Source organism: Rattus rattus, chromosome 3 (assembly GCF_011064425.1).
Source record: "Rattus rattus isolate New Zealand chromosome 3, Rrattus_CSIRO_v1, whole genome shotgun sequence".
NCBI classification, from domain to species: Eukaryota; Metazoa; Chordata; class Mammalia; order Rodentia; family Muridae; genus Rattus; species Rattus rattus.
The window spans coordinates 202963229-202986156 of NC_046156.1; the positions used below are offsets into that span (position 1 = coordinate 202963229).

At 38.7% G+C, this 22928-nt stretch overlaps 1 protein-coding gene across 1 annotated transcript in view; it reads right to left on the reverse strand.

The window, feature by feature from the left end:
- Homer1 (homer scaffold protein 1) overlaps nt 1–22928 on the reverse strand; it is a 103838-nt gene that overhangs the window by 28010 nt on the left and 52900 nt on the right. Inside the window, exon 5 of the mRNA XM_032899024.1 lies at nt 19749–19888. Within this exon, the coding sequence (XP_032754915.1) occupies nt 19749–19888 (140 nt within the window). The remainder of the gene's footprint in view (nt 1–19748; nt 19889–22928) is intronic.

The window sequence follows — 22928 nt, forward strand, 5'->3', positions numbered from 1 at the left end:
TTAGAGGACGTCTTTCGTTTGTCTGTTATTGTGACAGGGTCTTACTGTGTGTTCCTGGCTGACCTGACACTCTTACATAGAACACACTGGCCTCGACCTCAGAGACCCACATGCTCTGCACTCTAAATGCTGGGATAAAAGGTGGGCATCACCACGCTGACCTTTTGAAAGAATATTTCATGGACATCATCACATTACAACTACATTTCATTAACGTGAATTTGATTTTGAACTAACAGACTATCCACATGCAAAGGCCACGAGAACTAACTTGCGGGTACACTGCAGGACTAGGGACTTGTACAGGATTCCTACTTCACAGTTTCTCTCAGAGCTATAACTTATCTTTTTCTCATGGTGGCTCTGCTTCACTGCCCAAAAGATAACCTATAATTGACTGCATATAGTCACATTACAGGGTGCTGAGGATGAATGCAGGGATCATAGAAAAACTACATTCCGATGAGTTTAGAATGTGGATTAGTAAAAGTTAGTGAGATCAGAAATATGCCAGTCACGAATAAAAACACTAAAGGTAGGCTGAAATTCTTTTCTCTTTTGAATTAATTTTGTGTGTTATGGGTATTTTGTCTGCATGTATGCCTGTGTACCTGTTGTCCAGACGCCTAGAAGGTGGTGCCAGATCTCCTGGAGTTAGAGACTGCTAGCTAAGAGCTGTCGTGTGGGTGCTGAGAACGGAACCTGGGTCCTTTGCAAGAGCAGTCACTCAGTGCTTGGGCTATCACTTCAGCCTTTGGGATAAAATCCTTGGGGGTTGGGGATTTAGCTCAGTGGTAGAGCGCTTGCCTAGGAAGCACAAGGCCCTGGGTTCGGTCCCCAGCTCCAAAAAAAAGAACCAAAAAAAAAATCCTTGAGTAGTCTGGAGGTTCATTGTGGAAATGGACCGCACACTACGCTGGTGTTTACATGGGAGTAAACAGTTTTATAATGCATGTGAATGCAGACTGCCCAGAGGACTATTTTACTTCCACCAACGCTCTCTAGGCTGCTTTCCATGGGCAAGTGAGGGCTGTGGTGAAACTTTCTGTTAAACACAGCTTCTCTCACGAAGCTCCTCAGGAAACACAGTCCTCGTCTATGAGAAGCTCCCATCACATGTTCACCCATACCAACAGCCTGTTGGAATAAATGCCTTAGTGTCTGGACTTACAACTGATGGCTTATTTTCAACCAGATAGATTGTATCTCTATAATTATTACTGACTTGTAGAAAACTCTATGAGAAACTATGTAAAATATAGACCTGAAAGTCTAGCCGCCAGGTTGTTTCTTCGAAAACTCATGCACTTAAAGCTGTTAATCTTAAGAAACTGGGGACTAAACCCAGGGCAACAGGTGTGCTGGGTGTGTGCTCTGCCACTGAGCTCTAACCCCACGCCACGGAAGCATTTACCTTTTGAGAGTAAAATTACAGCTTCAGATACATTTTTAATATAAGCGAATAAAGGGTAAGCAGAGAAATCTAAGACGATTGGACTTTCTAACCATACTTACAGTATATCCCCACAAGACCTTAGCAGTGTTAAATGGCACTGGACTTTACTGAATCAGAAGTGACTCTTCATAAAGTTTTAGCAAGTTAGAACTGTCTGATAAATTAGACAAAAATTGGGCGTCTATGGATTTTTGTCTTCTGAGTTTTATTTGAAGATGCTGAAATATCTAAAGAAGTTGGTTCAGTTAGTATCTATATTTAAGATTTGCAGCTCAGAAGGAAAGAACATGCTGCAAAGCCTGCTGGGAGCCAAGATGCCATTACCAGGAGCAGCACGTCTGATGAGGAGCTGCAGGGTTTGGTGTTTGCCCCACCTTTCTGTGTTCCTGGGAATGCCCCACTCTTCCTTTATGGAGTAGGAACGTTCACTCTATGCCACTGCACATTCCTACTTCACAGGAGCTCAGAGTCTGCCCCGAGGGTCAGCAGACTGTGGAACCTTGTGTGTTGGAACTGTGAAAGTACAGAAGTGGAACTGAATGCATTCTGCATTAGGAGACGGCCCAGAGCCAGCTGGTCTGAACTCACACTGCTACCCAGGGGCTCGTGTATACAAACATCTGGTCTCTACCTGGTGCTTCTGCTTTGGGAGCCTTTAGAGGTGAGGCAAAAGCAGAGAAAGCAGATTGCTGGGCAGGGGCACACTGAGGATTAGAGCCAGGGTTTGAGCCTGGGCTTCTCCAATCCCTGACTGCTGTCTGATGACCCAGCAGCCTTGGGTTCCTTCCCGCTGCACTCGTCTGAGCTTCTGCCCCTACCATGACAGACTGAGCCCTTTCAAATGGCAAGTGAAAACGAATGCATTCGCCTCTTCTCATTTCTTTCCGTTATTTTAACATAGCCATGACAGAAGTACTTCCTATGCCAGCCAAGCAACCCCCATCCTTCCCTTCCCTCTCCTTTCTACCTTCCCTGCCCCACACTTTGATGATGGCAACGCAAGTTAACGCCGTACTCTGGTTTAGACTTAGACTTGTAAAAAATATCCAGTATGGGAGGAAAACGAAGACTATTACTTCAATAGGTTCTATTACTCTGTACCTGAAAAGGAAAAATGCATTTATCCTTTCAAGCACATTTTCTCAGCATCTATAATTCAGTTTAAAAGATGGACTGAAACTGACATTTCTGTTACAATTTCCAGGACGACTCTGGACCAAGGCCTTACACTATGCAAGTTCTCCATTTCTAAAAGTGGCGACAACACGACTGAGTACAAACTACGCTTCCTAATGATGTTGTAAGGGTTAAAACTAATGTGTCCACAATTCGGATAACTAGCTACTCAATCTACATTTGAGCTCCATGTTCACACAAAGACGTACGTTTCTATTTTATCGAGATAAGTGGCGTTACATTTTGATAATTGCTAAATGGCAGCCTACCCTTTTGTCTTTCGCAAGCTTAACTCAAGCAGTCAACGTATCAAATGTAGCAGGTCAATAGTATTTCCTAGTATTTTCAGGTGTTTTCACCATCCTCAAGGAATTTCTACCTTAACAACAGAAGAGGAAAAAAAAGAAACCTAATATAGAAAGAAAACACCAGTCACCTGATTCAACTATGTTTATTATGCCTCTCCAATGTGTCAAAGACCATGGCAGACAGTGAGATCCAAAGACAAATGAGCTGGCAATGGTCCTCAAAAGGCTTAAGAGGATAGGAAACCAAAAATACACCTTTCCTCCTATTCTTTATTCTTAAATTCACGTAGGAAAAAAAAACCCTTACTTCCTCCAAGTTCATATTTCATCTTTCCAGATGTTATTTCTATGATCTCAAGATGAGGGCAAAACCAGCTCAAACCTACAAATATTATACGCTGGTCAAGCCCAGCACGACAGGCCTTCCTGGTAGCATCTACTCGTCGGCCCATCGTAACACTCGTCTGTTAGAAGTCATGCATGCAGCATGTCAAGACGGCATGTTGTGAGGAGTAGACCATGTATGTGCTGTGGGTGATGACTACACTCATCACCTGTTACGTGATTTCCAATGCATGTGACTGTGTATGCATATGCACACATATATTAAACACTACAGAGACAACTCTGCCTGCTTTCCAGGTCCCCCAACCTCTGGATATGCTCATTTTTCAAAATGCCTCTGAAGCTATGCTGGAAGATTCGACTTCTTACGGGGCCTCTCTAGATACTCTTGGTTTGCAATATTGCTTACACGAGAATCTGAGAAACCACAGGGCGTATGTGCCAATGTGTGCTGAGTCCACAATGAGTTCAGAAATGGGCTGCTTAGCGCTAAGCAGTGCTGAGATTGACAGCTAGCTACTTGGTAAATACACAGAATGTAGTCTTACCTCTACATTACCTAGTTACAGAACAAGGAGATCCTGGATAAGGACATTTCACTGTGCCGTACACTCATGTAAATCATTCAAACAAGGATCTCCAAATGATCCTTTGAAAATATAAACTAACAGATAATCAAGACCACCAAGACTACAAACACATAAGCATATATGCTAGACTTATGTAAACTGCAATTATAAAATGAACACAATGTCAAACTGTCTTCTAAAATATTTGTTTATACCTATGGATTGATGCTGCTCAACCTTGGACGGAGAAATTTTGTTTTGTTTTGCAGTGGGCAGTGTTTAAGGCAGGAACCTGTATCTGGTCATGGTGCTACAAGTGACCCCTGAGACATCAGTTCTAAATAGGACCTCTTTTCAGCACCGCCACCCACCCTGCTCCAAGAGTCAGGTAACATAGGAGAAGGGGAATAACAAACACTAGGAGACAGAAGCTGGGAAGAGGATTGTAAGAGGTCCTCTGATTATTAAAAGCCGCTGTGCTTATCTGCATGAAAGGAAGCCTGTCAACACTCCAAGGTGAACGGGGGAAGAGACTTATGAAGGAGGCCTGACCCTTAGCTAAGGAGTGAATGGCTGAGGGAAGGAGTACCCATTTTTCTTCAGGGGTGTAGCCATGATGCAGTAAACAACACTGCACCCATACATATGCAAACAACACTTTAAGTTTGGCCAGTTATTGGGGCATGGAGAGGAGCCTGAATGTAGCAGAAAAAGTTTGGGGGAAGGGGCTCCAGAGAGACCGGGGAGGTAAGAGAAGAGGATGGAGGTTAGCATGATCAAATATATTAATTGCCAAAAATTAAATAAATGAACATGATCATGTGTACACACTCGATACTCACTACATTTCAACTGTACTTTTTGGGCAATTCTAACTTATTTTTGTGAGGAATAATGGCTAAAGTCTGTTAATCACTATTTTTGAAGTTGCTTTCCTGTAGAGACTTGCAATTTCCTTCCAACAGACCAAAGAAAAGATTAGGCTGAGACAGAGAGGACTAGTCAAGTTCTAATTCTGGTTCGTACAGATTTGTACAAGTTCCCTAACCAGGGCATGGCTACTGGTAGGCTGCCGACGCTCTTATGGCTGTCCCTAAACCCATGCTCATAGGAGTGCATGAGCCAAACTCAGGGGGTTGTATAAAGTAAGAATAAAAAAGGAAGATGTCCAATGGGGACATGAAGGGGGGGGCAGGTATCACAAATATATATTATATAAGTATGAAAATTTCTAAGAACACAAAAAGTATTTTTAAACCCCTAACATTCCTACTTTTCAGATTTTTTTCCCTCTGAAAATAAATGGGTAATTCTGTCTGTTCTATTTCTTATGAGATGGGGCAAAATAAAAATTTATAAAAACACAGGAAAAATATAAACCTAGCTATTCTTTAATGAATACACTTCTACATACCCTATCATCTTAGTCTTTACAGGAACTAAGGATACTGCATACAACCTGGCATTCAGACTATTATAACTAACATTTGCAAATAAGTTAATCACTACAAAATATCTCCCCAGGAAATTAAAAACAAACAACAACAAAGATGGCATTTCATTTGATATTACTGAATTCCAGAGAATTAAGTGCAAGGGTGATCTCTGTTGGTCCTTGGGTAACAGTGCTTTATTGTTATAAACTAGTATAAACCTTTGGCTGGGCAAGCAGGTATGACTCACATGTACAAGATCAATCATCACTATTTAGGGTACTAGATGTTCACACTAAATATCCAGACACAGTAGTGTATCCCCCATTAAATGTTTACATCCTGCTTGCCCCGAAACACTTGCTTATCTATCTCATATCATCATTTCCCATACAACAATGGTACAACATTGCTAAGAATGCCATTTTGTAGAGCAAATTCATTTTCAGCTTGCCATCTGCTTATCTGTGCCTACATGCGTACATGCATGTACATATATGTAGGATTAAACCCCTATCTAGGGTTTCACTGAACTATATTCCCAGCCTAATTATCAGTAATGCTGCTAAGCCCAAATGTTCAAGTGTAGATTTAATTCAACCTGTGAGAGTTTCTATCAACCTGTTTCCACCTTTAAGTCTAGTTACCAGATAGCAATTATGTTTCTGAGACTTATTATAATCCATTCCATGAGCTTACGAATTTATCCCGTATCTTAGGCTACTGCTTTAATGTTATGAGAGTCTATAACTGAACAGTGTCTGATATAGCATACATTTTGAATCTGTAGCGCCATCTGGGAGGATTTAAATAATTTCAATTTCGCATGCACATTGTGCCAAAGCATAAAATACTACTTTCCCCTAATGTAATATTTAAAGGCAGCGCTAGCTAATTTGCTGTATGTAATGTGCTCCTTTATATAGCACAGTGACATTACTGTGTCTTAACAATTATAAAGCCAGTGCTGACTCTCAGCACAGCCACAGAAGACGGTGTGAGGAGATATTATTCATTTCTTGACTAAAGGCAGAGTCATATTAAGATAATTAAGTCAAGTTTACTTAGAAATCATGTGCTAACCTTTCTCTTCTACCAAACAGATGAAAACTGTTGCTTAGAGACGAAGCCATTTGCCTAAGTGAATAGTAGCAGTGGCTGAGCCCAAGGGACCTAGGCACACAATCCCTTCACTTCTGGCATGGTTGAGAACATCCTATAGTGTTAGAGACCAAAATGATGGCAGGACCAATACGTTACAGACTAAGCATCCTTCATCTAAAGTGCTTTATATACATGCTTTATGGCACACGCACACACACACACACACACACACACACACACACACACACACACACACACACACACAGCTTACAAACACAGTCTAAAGATAATTTTATATATATAGTCTACTTAATTGTTGACTGTGACCTACTACATGTGATCAGATACATAATTTTCCATTTGTGGCATCCTACTGGCATATGAAAAAAGGTTTCAGATTTTAAAACATTTCATATTCAAAAATCATATTCTAATTCACATGCCAAAATCAAGGATGTTCAATCTGAATATATATTTTCCCAAGAAGTTGATTCCTTCCTGAGTTAAATTAGGTTCAAGATGCATCCTATGAATTATTCCTGTAATAAAATTGGTAGAAGAATGCACTGTTTTAAATATTACACAAACCACACTCCTATGGTACTGTGGTATGTCCCTGTTATTTCCAAAGCATATCCATTAACTTTAATACTTGTTTCTACCATTCATCAATTAGAAAAGCAAGCATATACCTTATTAGATGTATTATGGGGGTACTTTTTAATAAGCATAATAAGCAATAACTGGCTTCTTAAAATTATAATTACATTTTTGATATAGAAAAATGAGGTTCACGATTTAACTTTGTAAGCTTTATTTTATTAATTCTTATACATAAAGTTTTACCAGTGATTCCATGATTGTTTTCAAATTTACTACACAGCTCATGGTTTACATATTTTTTTAAAATAGGAGATCAAAATTCCCAAAATATGCTTGTTTATGTATTCAAATGTGTAGAATGGGCCACTTTCCCCTACTTAGATCAATTGATCATAAAACTATTAAATGAGCAATCAGGCTGTAGATAAAGCTCACAGGTCACAAGCCTGTTTAACCTGTAAATAACCTAGGTTTGATTCTCAGCACTGCAAAAACAAAAGCAAACAAACAAACTCGCACACACACACACACACACACACACGCACACGCACACGCACACGCACACGGGTTGGGGGAAAGAATGGAACAGGAGGGATGGAAACTGATTTAAGTAATTTCTCCCACTAAACCGAATCAGTAAAAGTCAGGTCTTTTGTATGGTTACTCCTACACATTCTCCTTTGAGTGACCTATGGTGACACTGTGGACAGTAGGTAGTAGGTTCTAGGGAAGTCTGACAAGCTTGGTATTATGGGCTATGTGTTAAGAGTGCCGGCCTAGCCCATGTAACCTTCTGGGTTCCTCCTCCCCAGTACTGCAAAACCAACCAAACAAGCCCACCAACCGACAGCACCCTTCACCTAGAGCAGCGCTTCTCCGCCTTCCTAAGGCTGCAATCCTCTAATTCAGTTCCTCCGGTTGCGGTGAACCCAACCACAAAATCATTTTCATTGCTATTTTGTAATGTAATTTTGATACTGTTATGAATCTTTTTTTAAATGAATCTTAATGTAAGTATTCTGATGGTCTTAGGTGAAAGGGTCATTTGACGCCCCCCAAGGGGTCACAAACCAGAGGATGAAAACCACTGTCCTACAGCTATGTTTGTTTTCCTTTTTAAATAGCACATAGGTTAAATCATAAAAATAAATATTTCAATGATAGAATCATATAGGAAAGAATTTTATTTATTTACAATTATTGAGTATAAACTTGAATTCTTCAATTCACTTCCTGATTTCCCCTGATTAGAATTTTCTTTCTATATGTTATGAAATATTCACCAAGTCTTTATTTCTATAGTAATACCATCTAAATAAAAGGGAAACCCAGACATTCTTAGCATAGCTTTTATTATTATTACTATCATATAAAGGCTCAATCGTAAAAGAATCAATTTAACATCTCATGCAGCCAAATTATTCTTCATACAAGGATGCTCACTGATGAACCACATACAATGCCATTATCTTCCATTTAAAAAATCTTACCTAATGTTTGTTCGAAGGTGTAATAAAGCACTTATAATTTTAAAAAGACACAGAGACTATCAACAAAGAGCTAAGCATGAATTACTACTTACAGACATTAACATGGGCCTCACAACATCCCTGTGAGGTAGGGCAGAGGATTCATGACAGACAATACATGAACTTGGGCAGAGTTACATGTGCCAAGATTACATAGCCAAGAGATCCTAGTTTGTTAAGTTTCGAAAGAAATAAAATCCATGAACCAGTCTAGTTAGAAGTCCAAGAAAGCCAGCCACTTGGATTTTTTACTTTTCTTCATCGCAAAGTTACTTTGATTTCCAGCAGATTTTCCTCCCTTCATCAGGGGCTTCTCAGTCTTCTGGATATCAGTGAAGCAAGGACCATGATACTCTCCTAAGTTCTAAAGCTGAAAACTTCCCCAATGCATCTCTTCTTTCTCTAGGTGGCTCTGGGCTAGCCATCGTCCTCACCCAGAGTCCCAGCAGGTGTCTTCTTTAACAAGAACTCCCTTCTTCTCATCCCTCAGTGCTAAAGTGCGCCACATTAGTTGTCTTCTTAGGCCTGTCTCCTTTCTTCCAGGGGCTTCTCTCAGTCAGGGGTCATTTGTATCTTTTCAATCAGAATAAACTGCAGATCCTCTTCCTCCAAGGGAAATGGTGACTTCACTAATTTCAAAAATAACCAAGGCCAGAGAAGAAAATTGGCTGCCTTCACAGTGATGAAAAAAAAAATCCATCTTGAAGAACTGATTTAAAAAAAAAAAATGAAAAAAAAAATCTACTACCCAGTAAGTGTCAGGATGCAAGGGACTAAAGAGTCCAACTTTTCCATAAAAAGAAAAAAAAGTTCAAGTGGAATCTTTTTTAAAAAGTGGTAGTTGGGGAAAGGGGTAGGAATTGATTTAGAAATGTGATGTTTGTATTTATTTCTTACTGTCCAATATATCTTTCTCCAGCAAATCTCAAATATGCTATTCTGTCCGGTATGAGTCCTGGGCTTGACTACTAGCAGGTACTGTATGTGGTAAAGCTTCTAAAATCCCACTAAGAATCTTTCTCTCTCTTTGTCAGAGAACCTAAGACTTTGTGGCCACATGTAATAAATGGTGACAGAACAGTTGATGTGTCTTGAAAGAGGTAGGACTACCAGCTGGGTGTGGGGACAAACACTTGTTTTTTTTTTTTTCTTTTTCTTTTTTTTTTTTTTTAATTTTTTTTTTTCGGAGCTGGGGACCGAACCCAGGGCCTTGCGCTTCCTAGGCAAGCACTCTACCACTGAGCCAAATCCCCAACCCCGGACAAACACTTGTAATGCAAATACTTGGAAGGGGAGACAAGAGCGTTCTAGGCCAGGCTGAGCTACATGGCCAAAGCACAGCTCAGACAAAACAAGCAAAGCAAAGCCAAGGAAGTGGGTGAACAACAGCAGTGTGCTTGGTCTTACACAACACACACAATCTGCTTCACTAGATGACTTAACACATTACTACCACTCATTCATTCCCCGTGTTGGACTGGGGAATACTGCATTCTGTAGAGCATGAGAGAGTGTTCTTAGGTGGTCCCTTAGAGTAACTTAGCTTACGAATAAGCATACCTCAGAAAAAATTAGTTGTAAAAAAAATTAAGTCATAGGATCAAATATGTTTTCTACAAATACATTAACTTCACATTATAGAGACCAAAATTGTGCCCTGGATTAAAAAAAGCATTTTGCAGAACTATGTCTAAAGTAGTCCGAGAGTGTCATAGACTACTTTTATTGTTGAAAATTAAAACACACCCCATTTGGTGTATACATTGGGGTAAATATTTTTAACACTAATTTTTTTAGGACTTTCTATTCCACTATGTGTGTAAAGCTTTTAAAATGTCCTATGAGGTCATCACAGCATTTCTGCACTGTTTGAAGAACTACTGCAGAAGTTTACTAAACACTAAAAATACCTGTATCCACAAACACAGCCCCTCCAGAGCAAACTAGGTGGAAAACTGTCCAAAACCCACTACGGATCATTATAGATGATCATTTAAAATAACCAGTTGACATTTCTACAGTGCAATAAAAAAAAAAGTCATTTGAAGAACAGTTCTACTAGAAATCAATTATTTGAAATGAGTAAATTTAATCTTTAAAACAATAATACATCTTAAAAACCAAGTAGGTAGTGAGCTCTGTTCATATCCTACATAAAAACTACTTCCTGTATGATGGAGAGAGAAAAAGACAGGAAATCTTCACAAAGAATACAGCAAAACTGAGGCCAGTGTTGTGCTCTTTAAAAATATTTACATTTTTAATAAAAATTTTCCCTATCAAGGTTTGTTCTCTTGAAATAACCCATGAATATTGCTGTCCTTGCCAATGTATAAATATTAAAGCCATCACATTGTTGGAGCATAAGAGAAGGAATCATTAACAGGAATTAGTATGATGGGAAAAATGTTAAAAATGTAGGAATACAAGAGAACATGTTTACCCTGCTAAAAATCCACAAAAACTGCCCGGCTTATATCTGATGAAAGACTCTGACTTAAGGTCAGAAATAAGATAAGGACCTCCATACTTCTCATGTTAATGATCAATCCTGTAGTAGCTGGGGTTATTAGGGGAGTAAAATACAAGGCATCTAGATAAAACAGTAATACTGTGAAGCTGTATCAGTTGGCAGAAAACGTAATTTTATCTATAGAAAATCCTGAGGAATCTGCTTTAAAACTATTGAAATTAAGATTAATTTTAATTAATGCTTATCAGAATGCCAACAGCGTCTCTATAGGAATTTAGAATTTCAATAGAATAAACTTTGCTTAGAAATTGCAGGCACTCTAGACTCGATCTTTAAAAAACAAACAAACACAAACAAACAAACAAAAAACAAAGAAAGAGACTATACAAATCATACCTCCCAATTTTAAAGATTAATACAATGTTAAAATAACAAAGGCAATACAGTACTGGTGTAGGATAGAACTTATTACTGAGTCAGAACTGAGAGTTCAGAAATAAATCTCCATTATCTTTACAGTTTTTGTTCAGAATGCCAAGATATTTTCAATGGAGAAAAGAATGGCCTTTAAAAGGAAGTAATAGGAAAACTAGATAGTCCCAGAGAAAAGAATGAAGGCAAGCCTCAACCTCATAGCACGTGCAAACACTGGATCAGTGGTAGAACTCAAGAGCTGAAACTCAGAAGAAAATAAAAGTGTATGTAGTAAATCTTATGACCTCAGACTAGTCAGTGACTTCTTAACATACGGCATTAAACACACGAGCGACTAAAGAAAAGCACATAAGTAAACCAGAAATAAAGAAAGGTTAAAATGTACTGAAAAGCACAACATCCAAAACACAGACAACCTACTGAACCAGTGAAACCATTTGAAAACCGTTCATATGACATGGGTTTAATATCTAGAATATATAAACCATTCATATGACATGGGTTTAATATCTAGAATATATAAACCATTCATATGATGTGGGTTTAATACCTAGAATATATAAACCATTCATATGACATGGGTTTAATATCTAAAATATATAACAGGTGCCCACAAATCAAAAATACTCAAATCTCAACTGAAAGCAGGTACAGGATCCGAGTAGCCATTTCTTTGAAGACACACAAGTGGTCCACAGGCGTGTCGGAAGATGCCATTAGGGAAGTCAAAGTCATGACAAAATACAATTTATCCCCCAGAGGATGGCGATCATTAAAAAGGGTGTGGGAGAAGGGAGCTCGGTGCTCAGTGCAGAATGCTTACTCAGCACACTTGGGCTCTGGGCTCAATGCCAGCACCAAGAGGTTGAAGAAGATAAACAGTGAAAAGCTCGGGTGCTGTGTAAAGAAACTAGACCCTTATGCTCTGGTGCTGGAAACGTGGAAAGGGCAGCTACTGTCCACAGCAGCCTGGCAATCCCTCTAAAGTGTTACCACGCGGGGCCAGAGGACTCGTGCACACTACGTGAGCTCCTGTACATGACTGTAGAGTAGGCAACGTCACAGAGTCACGAGTGCCAGTGTTGGCGATGGAAGAGAGAATGCAAGTGGGGCAGAGGGGTTGTTACTAATAGGCAGAGTCTGTTCTTATTTTAGACAAGGGACAGGAGAGTGGTGGAGGAAACTCACTGTAGTTAAGTTGTGTCAATCAATACACTAAAACTGCTGAATTGAACATTTCTATATGTGACTATGAAAGAGTGTAGGAAAAAGGTTACCATGAATTATTTTGCTAAAAAGCTGTTATTAAAAATGGAAAAAGAGAGTATTAACAGCTGAATGGGTATGTTAGAATCAGGACATTGAGCTGATTAGTCTTCGAATATGTACTTCGTCAGTTCTACTAACGTGTCTTATGTTAACAAGCCAGCTGAACCAACCTGATGCACCTTGTCCTATTGTCTCAGTTAACAGCAGCAACAGAAAATGTCATTTATTTGCTCAAAAAATTAATCTTTTACTATCCATCTAAAATAAATAGAAATGTACAAGAGGTATCTAAAAATTCTAGTCAAATTGAGAATTTCCAAGTAAGAAGTTAAACATTCAGAGGCAAAGATGTTAAACAATCATAAAGTAAGGAGGTCCTGTGAGGGTGAGAAGAGTGACTCAGGACAACACTTTCTTAAAGTTTACACAGAGGCTCTCCCTAGGTCAGGGAGACTGTAACGGTCCAGACTTCTGGATATCTCTCGGAAGCAATCCAGCTACTAGGCAAGTAAGGTTAGAGAACATTCTCTGACTCTGTTTCCACTTTTACAAAATAAAGTGGCTTCTAAACCACATAATGGCCAAAGTTTCTTCATCTCCAAAGTCCAAATATTTTAAATGTCAATGTAGGAAAGGTGGTGAAAGGTAGCATAGTCATCAAGCTGAACAGTGAATGCAAAGATGGCAAACTGGTGTAATGAAGATAGCTGGCATCCTCTTCACACCAGTGTGCTCATGGCTGCCCCTTCTCCACCCGGTAAGGAAGGCAGGCACTGGCATACTCCCACACACTTCAGCACACTGTCGGTTATTTTGGTATGAAGTATGGGAGGCTTATGTAGGAAGCAAGCATTGGTGTGAGCTTTCTTAGAGGTTGAGTTCAAAGGGTCGCAGCTCCAGAGGAGCGATCGGTGGGTAGCCTAGATGACATCCCTGACTCACGTCTTGAACATTCCAGTGTACCACAGACCTCTTCGCTCTTTACAGCACCCAATACATCACAAATTCTCACCCATTTATGAGGTGTGTCTGCCGCTCTCTGGGTTTGTTACATTTTGGTCTTAACCCTTACTCCTCTTAGGTCTGAATCAAATAGAAACAAAAAGCGTTTCCTCATGTGCTGGAGTAGACCTGTCCAGACCACACCTCTCTCCACTGGAACCCATACAGTGCTTTGCTAAGGACACAAAGAGAAAGGGGATTTTAAAAATCCTCCGAGAAGAGGGATCATAATCTAGATGGATCTCACCCATGGCCTGCTCCCACCTATCTAACGCCAGCAGACAGCTGTAAAGGGAAGCTGACAGCCGCTGTAGATAAACTAGGGAAAGGGGTTAACCTGCACTGGACGTGGTTGGAAATGTCTGGATCTCACAGAATAGTTTTCTCATGAATAACCTATACTGACTGATAGTAAAAGGCTTTAGCAAATTTTAACACTGACACAAAATCTTGGCTGACTTCAGAAAAAAAATGAAAACATGTTTTCAAGAATTTAAGACAGAAAATTAGGTATATCTATTCAGAAAATGATTTAATAATTTTGGTTGATAAACTTTATTCTTCGTTGCACATTATTTTTAAAAAAATATAAATTGCTTCTCATTCTGCAGAGAATGCAGATCAATATTTAAAAAGCAAATTAACAAGATAGCACTTAAAAATGCCACCCTTTTATAATTATGTAAAGTAAATTCTGCATTTCTAAATTGCTTAATTATGATCTCAAGTAATCTTAGTGTTCATATTAATTCTGAAAAAAATTTAATTTTTGAGATTTGACAATAAAAAAAATCACAACTGTGGCAGTTATGGGAGCTGCAATACATATAGTTTTTCACCTACAATTTTATGAGTGGTAAAAATCTCTTCTAATGATAGAATTAAATCCTAGCTGTATAGATTTATTCCAAATAAAAATTTATACAGCAATTATTTTTACTTTAGCTCATAACTATAACCTTCTTAGTTCTGTTTACTACTTAAGAAGGAGGGAGACAATGTACCTGAATGTGCCCGGCATGTGGTGAGTTAGACCTCTGTGAGACAAGGTCCCACTCTGCAGCCCTGGCTGGCCTCGAACTCCCAGAGGCCTCCTCTGCTTTGCCTGCGCACCACCAGGACTAGAGGCATACGACAGCACACCAGGCAGCACTGGGACCTCTCACCACTGCTCACTTTTTTTTTTTATTTGTAGAATCGGCAAATAAGTATAAACTGTATTTAATTTATTAAAAAGCACATTTATGTATATTTTAGCTTACTTAAATATAAATATTTAAATTTATTAAAACGTTGTTTAAAATATTGCCTAAAGTATCCAAGGAAATTTAATTTTTGAAATGATACAAAGCCTCTAGATATAATTTCAAGTTAGTCCCTTTCTGACGCTTAGAATAATAAATGTAAACAGAGTGGATCAACCCAAGTGTTTAATATTATAACTGTCATACAGTGAAGATCAACGAACTAGAAGATATTTCTGCATATATCTTTTAATGAGTTGGTGCAAACACACAAATCACAGAAAATGTCAAGCAGCGTGGAAGATACATGCAGTACCTCCAAAATGCATTAAGTCCAGCAGCACCATGAGAACGGATCATCCCCCATCGGAAGAACCCAAATGCAGTCAGTGCCTGAGGAGCCTTTTATCATTACAGTAGCCAAACTTATCAAAATGCGTCAGTGCAAAAGCAGCTTCACATACTGCCGCCCTGTGCTCTGAACTCTCGGAAAGATGAGGTATCAATTTACACTGCATCTCTGAGAGTCAAGGTTGTCATTAGCAAAATAAAAATTCTAATTTTCAGTAATAATTTCAGGATCACATTCCAACAGAACTATAATAATATAAAACTACTTCTAAGAGAATTTAGGTGTCTTAAATCTTATAAAAAACCTAGCCATTTTCTAGAATGCTACACAAGTAACAACAGGCAGCAAACAGTTACCTTGAATGAGAGAGGAAAACGTTTCCCCACACAAACATACAAGTTAGTCTATTAGGGTCTAATGACATTTTAGTCCCCAGATATAAGACTATGATCTCAAAGAATGCCCTAAAAAGTCACTTTAGTTTGTCAATGAGCTTCTGTTCAACCTCAAAGATAATTATCATTTAAGTTAACGATAATTTTAAAGAGAAAAGCAATTTAGAAAAGACTTACTAACACTCTCAAAGAAATAAGTAAACATTTACACCCACGATCTTCCTGTTTTGCACATCCTAAGCTTCTGAAAGTATTTAAAGAAGCACACCAAAGAGTGATCGCTCCTGAAACATGTCGATCAGACTGTTATTGCATAGTTGATGACGAGGACATCTACAGCACTCTACAGTATATACGAGCCCTATGTTTACATTGTAATTTAGCAGTAGAGTTTTTAGAAACCAAAGAAAGTAGTAAACGACTCAAGGTAAGGTATTATGCCACTGAATTAGGGAAAATAAAAACTGTAATAGCTTAGTATATACATTTCCTTAAGAGTTCAAGATAATCTTAAATTATCATGGATGAAATTATGTATCTCGTTTGCTTTAAAAATAAAACAAGGGGTTGGGGATTTAGCTCAGTGGGATTGGGGATTTAGCTCAGTGGTAGAGCACTTGCCTAGGAAGCGCAAGGCCCTTGGGTTCGGTCCCCAGCTCCAAAAAAAGAATAAATAAATAAATAAATAAATAAATAAATAAATAAATAAATAAATAAATAAATAAAACACAGGGCAGAGAGTGGCTCAGTGGTTAAGAGCGCTGGCTGCTCTTGTAGAGGACCCAGCTTCAGTTCCCAGCACCCACACTGGCTCACGACCATCGAGAACTCCAGTTTTAGGGAATCTGATACCCTCTCTGGCTTCTGTGGACACAGGCATGACATGCCTGGATACAAAACACCCATACACATAAGATTAAAATAAAAAAAACAAAACGGCAAGGCTGGGAGAGGCTCACTTGGTGCGGGCCTACCCATCATGTGTGAGGACCTGCATGCGTGTGAACCTCCACACCGCAGTAACAACAGATCAGTGGAGAGCAGGGCGAGTGTGGTGATAAAGTGAGGTTCCTTCTCCCTGACTGTTAAGGCTGAAGTGGTATCTCCATGGGAGTCTATTATTGTAGTCTGTGCATATCTGAAAACCTTATATACACTCATAATTAAAAATAAAAACATTTCTTGTGTTCCTAAATCAACACAGTAATTTTAAAATAAAGCTTACAAATACAGAATAGACTATGACCACATCACTAAAATTGTCAGGCCCAAATAAAAGTCATCGCCTCTTTACTAATTAATGGTTCTAGACTTAGCATACACTGACTCTTCAGAAAAGCACAGGCAGCTGCCATGTCCGGCAGCAGGACTGAGTGGATGGTACGCTCACACTTTCATTTGCTTGGTCTCTGTTGTTTTCACTATGTACCCTGGGTATGGCCATCATAATGGTCCTGGCTTTCTTTTAAAACAGATACTCCAGGGGTTGGGGATTTAGCTCAGCGGTAGAGCGCTTGCCTAGTGAGTGCAAGGCCCTGGGTTGGTCCCCAGCTCGAAAAAAAAAAAAGGAAAAAAAAAAAAAAAAAAAAACCCAGATACTCAGTGATTCTGTTCTCTGTTTAACAGTAAAATTAGACTTAACAAAGCAGAAAAATACTGGACAATCCCTTTTCTTAAACTAGTCTTTTTTTGTTGTTGTTAAAACAAGTACTCAGGAAGGAGAGGCAAAAATGACAATCTACATCATCTCTAAACACAAGATTTTTGTCTTCCTTTGCCAAGAGGGAAAAATCGCATATCTAATTTAAATATATGGGTACTTTAGACTTAAATAATATTAATTATAAAATCCTTTGTTTCTAACTCATGAAATGTTGACCCCAATTCTATATAGGTCTTTCCAGATAGATACTTACATAGTGTGCTTATGTTGGATATTTGGCTTAAATGTACTATTTACTAATTGAATATATATATTCATATATAGTATATATACACACATACTGTATATATAGCATATGTATACGATGTGTATGTGTATGTATATACATACAGACATACACATACACACACACATACATACATACTAGGGTGGGGTCAGAAGAACTGAGTTGTCAAATCAAAGTAAACTGGACCTAAGACACATAAACTGAATTTACAGATTTCGTTTTCTCGTAATAAGCCAAAAGCACGTGCTTTCACACTGTGACACTTCACACATCACTGACGCACTGCAGGGAACTTCACGGTCTTCTTCGTCAGAAGCCATGAAAAACCTATTTGAAACTATCCTGGTTTGGGAACTCTGAAGAACACCATGTCTCCTGCAATCGCTGTAAATAACCTACCTCACATGGACATTTTTATTTCAGTTAAGGAATTAGATGAATATAGGATCATAAGATATCAAATTCACAGGAATACCTTCATAAAATACTAGGGCTGGAAATTCTTAAAATAATAAGAAAGACTCTGGTTATAACCTGCCTTTACTGTAACTGTAAGGTTGAAATAATGTAGGATTTCTATGGGAGCACTGTCAAGTCCTCCCTACAAGTCGCAGGAGCAGTGTCTTTGCAGTGAAAGTGACTCCTCTCAGACACTCAGGAACAGGAAGTCAGGATGAGGACAACTCTAGGCTCTGGGGAGCCGTATGAATACAATGGGGTCGCAAATGGAAAACATTTAGACAAATTTAGGTGCATAAACTGGAAGTAGCTTCTTTAAATGTTAAATTTAAAAGTTCTTATTCCTAAATGTCACAGTATTCAGTGCGGATGGCTCAATCTAGGTGTCAAACCAAGTATACAGTGCACTTCAGTCTTAAGTGGAGGTGGAAACCACTACTTAATAGATAGGAATTCTTCCTGTCCTTGATACAGTTTTTAACATTTTATCCTACAATAACGTTCTTTATAACGTTTAAATAACGTAAGTTTTGTAATGCTATCAAAGAACTGTGGTCTTCTGTTAAAAGACTATGTTCACTAAATGAATATGAGTACAGGAGTCAGACTGAGGGAATAAAGGTCTGCTGTGCTCAGCTACCTTTATAGCTCCAGAAAGCACTTGCACTAGAGTAATTAAAATCATTATTAAAAGTAATTAAAAGCAGCTTTCTTCAAGATGTATACCATCTTATGCAGAATTACTAGCACTGGCAGTAGACTGTCCTTCCATTCAGAAGTCCCATTTATTGCTTAATTTCCTTGTTCTGCAGCCTGCTAAGGAGATCCCTCAGTGCTGGTCTACTAAGTTTAATCGTATGTCCGTATTAATGCAGTCCAACAGCAACAAAACTCACTTAAGAGTTTGAAATATCTCACTTTGCAATTTTTAATCTGTCAAAGAATGTAATTCTCTAAAAATTGGTCCTTCCAAAAGATGTGCAGTCAACAAAACTGTTTTCTTAATTTTACCTAAAACTGTTTAGTAAAAAGCATTTAAATAAGGGTAAAAATTAGTGTTAAGGTAGACAGGCTTTCAATGGTGCCACTTCATATTCCTCTTTGTAGTCTAGTAATATCACAGTAAGACCAATAACTAATGTCACTAGTTTAAAATGCATTTAGAACATGATGTGTATCTTCTAGAATACAGAATTCTTTTAAGAATCAGCAGCAACTCAAGCTTTCCTCCTGTTGGCATACAAAACAACCTTCAATGCTGACGGGCTCCTGCCTGGCCCCGTCCTCTGTGGCACCTCTGTGGGCCTGTGGCAAGGCTTTCCTTTGGAGCAGGAGTCCATTGATCCTAATCACAAGTTATTAGTCTTACATAACATATAGAAAATCAGAAAACTGGTTAGCAAAAGGGATCTTTAAAATATAGATAGAATGGAATGTTTTGTCCGTTGAAAAAGTTTCTCTTATAATTAGCTTAACATTCCTTTTTCCACACAGATAATGGAAATATTCAGTCAATCTGAGCAACAGCAAACAATTAATTAATTAAAGAAGTCTGACCTGGGATTTTTCACTCAAGAGTTTCTGAAACCAAATGAACTTCATATTTATCCATCTCATTTAATCATGATTGCTGAATTGAATGTGTACCTATGTGAAAATGGCAATGCATTCTGAGCTGGCTCAGCCCTTGGCTCTGAGTTCTGTGTCACATCGGGTGTTCTCTCATCATCTGTCCCATTGATACTTTCTGGTGTTAAAGGAGACTGAAGATCTCCTCCTGCTGATTCCTTTAAACAAGAGAGAGAGAGAGAGAAAAAGTAAGACAGTGTTTTAAAGTGTCACAGTTTTGTTCAAGCACACAATTTCATCTAAATGAATTCTTTGTGATGAATCAAATGGCAGTTGAAATTTTAAATTAAATTTAAAAAAGACAACTATTTTTGGCAGGAAATCAACTCATAAGAAAACTAATCAAAATATAATAAATTATAAAGATAACAATTTAGAAATATAATTTCAAAAACCTAAAACTATTTGGGTTACTAAAAGCAACTAAGCAGAGTGAAGGTGATGACTGCGGGGATCCCAGCACTCACGAGGCTGAGCAGGAGGACAGTGTGAGGTCAGCCTGGGCAGCACCTCAGCCGTGTGTGGCCCAGACAGGGGAGGAGGCAGGAGCAGGTCCACCCTCCTCGCTAGGCTCCGTACTAATTCCAAGAAAGCGAGGAATGACATTTCCTTGGTTTCAGCCCTTTTAGCTAAACTAAAGCAGACGCTTTATTACTTTTTTTTAAGGCAATTTATTACTTAACGTTCACAAAGAACTTATTTCACTTCATTCTTTCATACAGCAATAAAGCTGTCAATATCTCTCTTTTCTGTATACAAATTTGACAGGATAATCTGAGGGAGAAACTTTACGAATTCGATTCATAAAGAAGATGGAGTTGAGATTTCAGGCAACCCTGTCATACTCTCTTATAAATTATTTCCTATATTTTGTGACCATGCAGAACCACCATCTCTGAAATCCCGTTTCCCGACCACTGTGACAGTTCTTACACGGGGCACAGTGCATGTGCAGCACATAGCAAGGCCATAGGTTTCCTCTACTCCTATCCGACAAGAGGCACCTTTACTTTAATTCTGAAACTCAAGACCTATCATGGAGGTCTTTGACAAAGTTCTAAACATAAAATCTAACAGATTAATCTAATTTTAATTAATTAAAAATTAACAAATTAATTTAAGCTTTCAATTATGTCAATAGTAAGGATTAGCAGAACAGTAGACATTTAGGAATATACCCAACTATGAACTAATTAACCCATACTATTTTTTTAAAAAAGATTTATTTCCTAATTTATGTGTAGGGGTGAGTGTGTGTGTGTGTGTGTGTGTGTGTGTGTGTGTGTGTGTGTGTGTGTTTGTGTGTATGCTGAAGTGACATGGTACTGTATGCTCCCAGCCATGGGCCCTGGAAACTGAACTTGGGTCTCCTGTGAGAACAACGATGCACTCTTAACTGCTAAGCCATCTCTCCGTCCCGAGTTCATGACATGAGATGCACTGACTGAAGTTAACCTTCGCTCTCCTTGTGTCTTTTTCACTGTTTTACTCCATTAACTGCATAAATGCTTAACAAGAGCCAGCAGTATTTGCCTTCAAGATTGTTTGTGCCATGTACTTACATAATAAATAACTAGATTGAACATTATTCAAATTATTGAAATTTGAACGCAAAACTAGGGTATTTTAATAAAAACCAAATAAGTGCTTTAAAATGTCTGAAAAGTAAATGGCTATAAAGTAAAATAAAAATCACAGGTGAATTAAGTATATACAGTACACTATGTAGTTTACATGTCATATATACTACATGTCAGAGACATTATATAACAGGGTGTTCGGCTGTCTTTGCAAGTCCCAAGGTTTGACTTGGATTTCTGTCTCTCAACTTCTGATGCAACGTGACCTCGCCTTCTCTGCCATAATGGATTACAGCCCTCTGAACTTCAAGCCAAAGTAAATTCACCCTTAAAAACAAGAGCAGAACAAAGCAAAACCAACCTCAAGACTAAAGGAAAGTTATAAAGGACAAAAAGGTCCTTGAGTACACAGATGCTGGAGACGCCAGGAAAAGTTAATACACAGCTCATCTCTCCAGAGGGAGAAGATACTTGGCTGTTCTCCCAGACTGCTGGGGGATATGGAGTTCGCAACCCCATTTGCTTCCTGTTGGGCCAGGCTCTGCCCTCACTGCCTATAATATTATATGCTTGTTTACCCCAGACCCTCTCCCCCTAAACCTTGAGCACTACTTCTGGGCCATAAAACCCATCCTTGTGAGAGACGTCACTTGTACTTTACAACAGTCTAAGTGACTTGTGTCCTGACTCCCACATGAACTGTGTTTACCCCGGCCAGTCCCCCTCCACCCTTATCCTAAGCACTGCTTCTAAGTCAGTATGGACAAAAGAGCCTGTGAACATGTCTTAGGCTTTGTAGTACTCATGGGGCTGAGTTAACTGTTATCTAAAAAAAAAAAAAGACCCTAAAGTGTGCTGTGCTTAGATACAGCTGATATCAGACTCCAAAAAATCTTATCTAACCGGAGCTGAACCAGACTTCATTCTTCCGCCCAGTCTGCTTCCCCTGTTGCTATAGAGCCTGCAGGGACCTCCCAGAATTACTACCAGTACAGTTAGGAAGACAAAAGTAGGGTTCAAGTCAACAACATATTCAAAGGTTTTTAGATAAAAACATTGGAGAATTAAAATCATTGAATTTTAGCATAAAAATTTTAAGAATCCTTTAAAACAGTGGTTCTCAACATTCCTAATGCTACAGCACTTTAATACAGTTCATGTTGTGACGACCTGACCATAAAATCATTTTCATTGCTACTTCGTAACTGTAATTTTGCTAATGTTATGAATCGCAATGTAAATGTTTTTGGAGACCGACGTTTGCCTAAGTAGTTGTGATCCACTGCTTTAAACCATTTTTCTCCACATTTTCCCCAACAATAGGGACTGAATCTAGGACCTCCTGCATATTAAGCAAGCACTGTATCACATACAGCTCAACCCTATTTCTTTCTTACTGTCATTTTCAGACAGGGTCTTATTTATTTCAGTTGTCCAGACCGGCTCTCAGGCCAGTCGCGCCCAGGCACTTTTCAATCCCACTGCCTCAACCTCCAGGGTACTTGGGAGTACAAAGCTGTTCTTCAAGCCTCAGGGCTTTCTTGACTACATCAACTACTAGTTTTGATCCCAACAGACAAAACAGAGCCTGAATCCCTAGTCTCCTGTTCTCCCAACC